General features: G+C 40.8%; 1 protein-coding gene across 2 annotated transcripts in view; it reads left to right on the forward strand.

Annotated features, from left to right (window-relative positions):
- Positions 1 to 7,731, forward strand: part of dapk1 (death-associated protein kinase 1) — a 73,206-nt gene that overhangs the window by 47,761 nt on the left and 17,714 nt on the right. For both annotated transcript variants that reach the window (XM_035658345.1, XM_035658346.1), the window contains 4 exons: positions 117 to 215; positions 321 to 518; positions 1,462 to 1,659; positions 4,896 to 4,994. In XM_035658345.1, coding sequence (XP_035514238.1) covers positions 117 to 215; positions 321 to 518; positions 1,462 to 1,659; positions 4,896 to 4,994 — 594 coding nt within the window. The remainder of the gene's footprint in view (positions 1 to 116; positions 216 to 320; positions 519 to 1,461; positions 1,660 to 4,895; positions 4,995 to 7,731) is intronic.

A 7,731-nucleotide genomic window follows, 5' to 3' on the forward strand; every position in this document is an offset into this window, starting at 1 on the left:
CCCGAGTTGCGCGGAGTGCGAGGGCCCGCCCAACGCTGCTTGCAGCTTTAATTTAAAGTGTTATTATTTAATTTATAGTTTAACTGTTGATGTTAATTCTTTGTTGTCTCCTTCAGTCTGGGGAGACTGCTCTTCATGTGGCGGCTCGCTATGGCAACGTGGATGTGGTGAGCTACCTGTGCAGCATCAAGGCCAACCCAGATTTGGCTGACAGGGTAAGCACATGCACACAGGCAGCAAAGTGACCCTAGTGGTTTTTAGAGAGACCTTTTTTCAACAAAAGGACCCAGGTTTTTAATTCTTTCACCTTCTATCTCCAGGAGCAGGAGACCCCGCTGCATTGCGCCGCGTGGCACGGATACTCTCCAGTGGCCAGAGCACTCTGCCATGCAGGCTGCCATGTGGATGCAAAGAATCGTGAGGGGGAAAGTCCGCTGCTGACGGCATCTGCTCGGGGCTTTGTGGACATCGTGGAGTGCCTGGTGGAGCACAAAGCAGATTTAGAAGCAACTGACAAGGTGATCAGCCCCGAACACTTCAGCTCAGTGCCACTCTTTAAATACATGCAAGAGTCATTTTGGCACAACATAACTGAGTCCTAACTTTTCAGTACAACATACAGTAATTCAACCACGCAGAGACAATTACACAGTTTTTTAAGACACAAAGATGAGTCGACCAAATCTAAAGTCACATTGAACAGTTCATCAAACATTTTGTTCCTTGTTCGAGTCAGAAGTCTTTATTCCTGCTGTTTTTTCAGCATCCTCATTGGGGATTCTCGCATGCCTCTAGTCCAACCTAAGTCTCTCCTCCCATTTGTATGTTCCTAATGCACCTCTTACATAGACAGCACATAACTCTGTTCATTGCCAGAGGGTAAACCAGTATGGTTACCTCTGCACTGAGGAAAACAAATGAGAAAAACAAGTCAGACCGGTTACAACGAGCCAGTGAAAGACATAGTGCAGTACTAAGACTTTGATACTAACATTATGGCCTCAAGAGCACTTCTAGCCTAAAGTTTAAAAGACTGAAACAGAGCATGCTGGTGGGCAAGGGGTTTAATATGCTGAACCATTGTTACTGTTACCTTTTTTATGTTTGTTGTTGCTTTCTTTCTTGTTTCCTGCCATCTGTCTTTCCTGTGTGCTATTTAGTAAAGGCAAATGCATCCAAAAATATATTAAAAAGAAATAAAATTGGTACATTTTGATCCTCTGATTAAAGGCCAATCAGAGTGGTGCAGCTAAAACAAGACCAATAAAGAAAGACAATACATATGATAAAACGTAAGGGCATCATTCAGCTCTCAGGACATCACAGACTGAGACATTCTGCATTGCTTTTACCCTGCTTTTAGGTTCACACCAACAGACACACAAACGTGTTTAAAAGCACCGACGATCAATTAGGTGACGCTGAGGATTTACTTTGTGTTCTGTGCGTGTGTCTTTCCAGGACAGTCACACAGCCCTCCACCTGGCCGTACGGAGGTGTCAGGTTGAAGTGGTCCGCTGTCTCCTCAGACACCACTGCCACCTGGACCAGCAGGATCGCCATGGCAACACGCCGCTGCACATCGCCTGTAAGGACGGAAACCTGCCCGTTGTCACAGCAATCTGCAGCGCCAAGGCCAGCCTGGACCTTCCCAATAAGGTGAGGAAAACCCCTCCCCGCCACACCCCACGCTTTTTAGAATAAGTGGCGCCTAAAATACCTGACTAATATTAGCAAAATGGATAAAGGCTCAAAATTATTAGTAGTAGAAATAACATTCAGTTGTAGTGGTATCTACTTCATCCGCCTTCCCAAAGTTCTGCCTCCATCCCTAAACAAAGTTCTTTCTGTTTTTCTTTCCAATGTAATAGGAACTCTATAAAGGAAATTCCATTCTCCTCCATTGTATATTTTGGTAGTTTGGGAAGTGACATTACATTTGACAGACTTTTTTTTTTTTTTTTAATCAAAAGCAACATGTCCGTTATTGTGTGGAATAATTTGGGGAATAATGAAGCAAGTAAGGACATTTTGACATGTGGACAGAAGAAATTGGGGATCAAACCACCACCATATTACTGTAGGTCTTTGCCCCTGTAGGATCCTTGAGTGCTTCCGGGTCCATTATAATCATCATAGTCATTTTTGAATTGGGTGAACCAACCCTTTTATTTTTCCTGTTGATTTTAAAATTATTTTAATTTTATGACTCAATGTACAGCTAATTAGTCAAAGTGCTTGTTTATGTTTGTGTTATTGGCATTCCTAATATCCAGATGTTATGAGAAATGCAATGACTTCCAAAAAATTTGAATAGTTCATCACTGTATTAAAATATTCCTGTTTGCTCTATGAGCAATTTTGACACTTGTCTTACATAATATGCAAACACAGCTATTGTTTGTCAGCTGCCAGCCACACACTAGCAGCATTATGTGATGCATTTCACCAGCTTGATGAATCAACTCGCATTGTAAGCAGCCTGGCCAGATTACACTAGATAGCAAAAAGTGTGTGGACACTACTGTACATTCCACACTACTTTTGGCTGGACCCCCTTAGTTACAATCAAGGGAAATGTTTATGTATATTTTATAAGATAATATACAGATATTTTAAACAACGGTGTGCTTTCAACTTCATGGTAACAGTTTGGGGTTGGCACATTCCTGTTTCAGCTTGAGACCCCATATGCCGCGACCCTGTTGATGGAGCTCAATTATGGTGTTTTGGCTGAATGGGAAGTAATCTCTGCAGCCAAGATCCAAAATCTGTTGAAAAGCCTCCCCAAAAGTGTGGAGGGCTCTTAGAGCAGCAGATTAATGGTCACAATAGTCACATATGCCTTCAGTGCTCAGGTGTCCACATACTTTCGACCGCGTAGTGTAGCTGTTCCATCCGAGCTGAACTAGCACTAATCACAGGCCAAGCCGAGGGATAAATAAACACAAAGTAAACATATTATAGGGATTAAAGGGATTGCTGTAAGTGTAAATACATGCAGCCGGAGGATTTTTGCTGTGTGATCCAATCCAACGGGCTCATAAATCTAACATTCAGTATATTTCTTTATTTAATGTATATCTACTCATAAACTCAAACTTATTTAACATTTATTTATGTACATTTGATTTACTGTGAAAAAAAATTGGCCCAAAAATGGTCTCAAGTCTGATATCTTGAAATATGGCAGTTATCTTATTTGGGTGAACTGGTCCTTTGAGGCAGTACCTGGTTTATATTTGAAGATCCCATCTTGCTTTGCCTCTCTGCCAGGCACAACTTCCCACACATGTTACTGCCTTTGGTGATTTCACAATCTATTTTGACACCATCCATTTTAATGTATTCTGCGATGGGTTTGCTTTTCTGAGACGCTGGTAGCCCCTCTCCGCCTCTTGCGCATACGGAAACATTTTTTCCCAGAGTAGTTCAGGGAAGTGATGTGCATCAGGAGCAGACAGTGCTGCCAGAGACGTTGTGATTTATTCATTATTTTCACTTTCTGCTTGTTTTTTTAAAGCTTATCTAAAGCAGCATATCACACACAGCTGAGTCTGTGCATGTATTTGTCTTCACTGTCAGCTGTTGACTCTGGGGAGAAAAATGAGAGGGCTGGAATTGAAAATGTCTCCTGTTCTGTATACAGTAGAGTAAATCAGGATGAGTCCTGCCTTGTTTTTTCAAGTTGTGACAAAGAGGAATTGATTGCTTTCAATTATGCTTTTGTAGTGGATATTGATATTTTCCAAAGCTTTTCTTCTATCTTCTAGCAGAGAAATCTATATATTGAGGTGAAAGATAGTGATGGTAATAACACATGATGATTGTAACTATGGGTACTGTGAGCCCAACACAGCGCTCCTGCTTTATTTATCAGTTTGATTTTTCTTAACCCCACCAGAGCACCTTCTACCAGTCAAACAAAGGCAGGACAACTATAGCAGGACCAGCAAGTAGACTCCTTGTCTGTCTACCTCTAGCTATTATGGATTGCTATGCTAACAGTAGGCAGTCAACTAACTCATTGCATTGGTGTATTATGCAGATTGTTCAAACCCAAGACAAAACATAGTGTGAAGCACTAGCAGTACTATTTCAGGAAAGTTTGATGAATATCATGATAATACAATTTTGATGTTTTTGACCACTTTAATTGTTAATTCATCCATTTGTATTTGTGTTTTTACTTTTATCTGCCTTCCATTTCACTTCTATTGAAGCTTGCATGATTGCCAAAAAAGTATTTATTTCCTGTTTCGCCTCCGATTTTTTCACTTTAAATGTACAAATGTGCACAGTCAGACAATTGAAATTGGAAATAGATGCATAAATGAATGCTATAAACTGTAGCTTCGATCTCATACACTGTTTACTTTTTGCAATTGCTCTCAGTATTTATTTAATACCATCGTAGCTGCAAAGATCCGTGTGACAGCAATTTGTACCCATATCCAAGATACGCATTTGTGCAAGCCAACAAGTGTGTGAATATATTTGTATATGCAGACAAGCAACATAGGTGCAAGCCCAAACTGTACTGCCCATATCCATATGACCAGGTCCTTGGGCTCGTGTCCATTTTCAATTCTATCCGGCCCTTAAAGTAGACCTTCAACACTCTTCTGCCAGCCATGTCTTATTTTGCAGGATCCTTGAGCTCCACTTGCTATAAAACTTTAAAAAAGATCCTTGAGTTACATCTGCGTCAGTTCCAGGGTTTGCTTTGTTTATGTTAGACTGTCGATTTTAAAACCAAAAAAACATTTTAAATCTTTTGTACTACATGTTTGAGGTCAGACTGTCCAATACTTAACAATACTATGGAGGCTTTTATTGTCATGTCACCTGATGCTGACTGAAAACTCTTTCATATTTCTCTCTCTTTTATCCAGTACGGCAGAACTCCGCTCCACCTGGCTGCTAACAACGGGAGCCTCGAGGTTGTCCGCCACCTCTGCCTGGCTGGAGCCAACATTGACGTTGTCACCAACGTAAGTCATCTCACAACTTTGTTTTTCGCGCTGTTTCCCTACACTTTACACGAGCAGTAGCCTAACATATGCATTATGATCGTGCATTATGTCGAGAACTTATCTCACGCCCTGCAGGTTATTGGGAAAGCAATTTTTTTTCTCCACAATTTCAGTGAAATCGAGTGCAGCGTCTTGGCATCTTGATTAATTATACTGTGTAAACTGGTTTATATGAACACTGCTGCTCTCAGTAGAGCTAAATGCATTAGTATGTAGAGAGCATTTAGCACCATGACAGATTGTACAGTGTCTTTAGAGGGATGTTGCCATGGCTCAGTGAAATGGATGACATACGTGACATAGCTCATACAGTTTTCAAACCGAAAACATCTCTGTCTCTATTTGATCCAATAATGGCTTATTTCTTGTTGAGTTGTTAATTTTCTGCTTGAGCTGCAGAGCAAGACATTGCTCACTTCATACACACATTCTTAATAAAAGCAGAAAAGCTGATGGCAGCTTTTTAACTCAAACTGGATTTAATCTGCAGAAATTCATTATCAGAACTGCCCTCCTGATACCTCCTGCATCGCCTTTTTTCTACAATCTCTTCCTCTGTGGATTCAAAGCTTAAAATTCTTAATGTGCTTCCTCCTTTTTATTATTGAAATTGATTTAACCTCTTGAACCTGATTCCCACCTTAAATTTCCATTTAAGTAGCTCTAAAGTTTTGACAGAAGTATTTTTTTCTCACAGCGTATTAGTGGCCCATTCTGTATCTGTGTGTATGAGAAAAAAACTTTTTAGCTCCATATCCTTTATTTATTTATTTATTTATTTATTTATTTATTTATTTATATATATAGATATAGATATAGATATAGATATGCCCAACCTACTGTCAACAGGAAGGTAAGACGCTTGCTAAGCGACTTTGGTCAGGATTATACTTGAAATTTTTTTTTTTTTTTTTTTTTTTTTTTTTCCATGTTGTGTCGGCACGTGTTACGACGGCACGTTGTTCAGACGGGCACGTTGGACAGGCCGCGCACGCCACTGCCATCTAAACACATTGGTGATCAAAAGTTGTGCTATTTGTGACTGTACGTTTAACCGCGTGCCCGTGACGACGTGTCGAATTCCGCCGATTGGCCATAAAACAGATACTCCTATCTTCAGTACCCTGAACACGTCCTCACAACTTCAGTGTACATGGTCCAATCTCAATGAAACTTCACACGTTTGATAACAGTCCCGCCCTGAACACGTCTACGTGACAATATTCTATTCAGATATAGTGATAGGCGCCACCTACTGTCAACAGGAAGTAAGCGCTGCATGGCAACTTTGGTCGATTTACTTGAATTTCATGTTTTGGTCGCACGTGTAACGCCTGCATGTGACGCGGCCGCAGCACACCCCGAGTTGCGTGGAGTGCGAGGGCCCGCCCAACGCTGCTTGCAGCTTTAATTATTGCTAATATTATTACTGTTAGCAGCAGTTAGCTACTTTAATTTGGTCCAATAACTTAAGAAAGAGCCGCACAATTAAAAGATTTATACATCTACACTATAATACTGTATAATACTATCATACTGTTACTGTTACTCTGTATCCTAAAGCACACTACAGAACAACAGCCATCACAGACGGACTAACATTCACACTCTGATGCATCAGGAGCAGTTTGGGGTTCAGTATCTTGCTCAGGGAGACTTTGAGATGCAGTGAGAGGAGTTTGATCTACAGCCTCCCTAAAGCTTCACAGCACCAGGCGGTCTCCCATCCAAGTACTAACCAGGCCCGACCCTGCTTAGCTTCCAGCTTTCATTTATTACCTTAACGGCATTCAGGGCAAAGAATTTCTAATCTTTTTATTTTCCATCTGTAATTTTATCCCCATTCTAGTAAGCAGAGGGCTATACAGGAGCACACTAATTTTATACCCGGAAATCAAACTTTTTTGGCTTCATGCACCACTGAGCAGCTTCCATAAGAATGCACGGAGCCCCGCCTCCCTCAGTGTATTCCTTGGTGTGCACATTGCTAGCTAGCTACCAGCTAAAACTTGGAACATTTGGGGTGAAAAAACACAAACAAACATAAATGTATTTTGTATTTGTTTTTGGTTTGTCAGTGTTTCCCGTCCCTTCAGGAGTTTGGAGGCTTTTTGGTGGATTGTTGAGGCCTAAAATGTTTGATTTCACACCAACTTTTCTTAAATGGCAGGAGAAAGTGAAAATGTCACTGTTTTTTCCTGTATAATTCATCAGAAATTTAACGCAACGTGTTCCACTGAGAATAAAGTGAGTAGTTTGGTGACATACGGCTCAACGTTTTGTCCAGGAAACTACAATGACTGGTCAAATTTACGGGAAGGTCGCTCAGAATTCCAGGGATTGGTTGAAGTTGCAATAATTGTTGCAATCACAACATCACAACTTCCTGAATTGACTGACTACAGAATATCATCAGCTTTATGCTCTAACAACAATGAATATGCTGTTCAAAGTATGTACAACTCCAGGTCACTTGAGGGAGACACAGCAAGTCAAATCCCACTTTATAAAGACAGCTCATTGTATGGGAACACAAATGCCTGGCAGGTGCAACAAAAATGAAATGTGCATTATGAGAGTGTGACAACACTGACAAGTCCTTGTTTACCACTGACCGATGCAGAACTACACTTGTTCATGTTTAAGTGTGCATGTTCTGGATTGAGCAAGCGGCTGTGAGCTGGTACTTGGAGAT

The sequence above is a fragment of the Morone saxatilis genome, unplaced genomic scaffold (assembly GCF_004916995.1).
Source record: "Morone saxatilis isolate NCDOM2014 unplaced genomic scaffold, NCSU_SB_2.0 Contig16, whole genome shotgun sequence".
In the NCBI taxonomy this organism is placed as follows: domain Eukaryota; kingdom Metazoa; phylum Chordata; class Actinopteri; family Moronidae; genus Morone; species Morone saxatilis.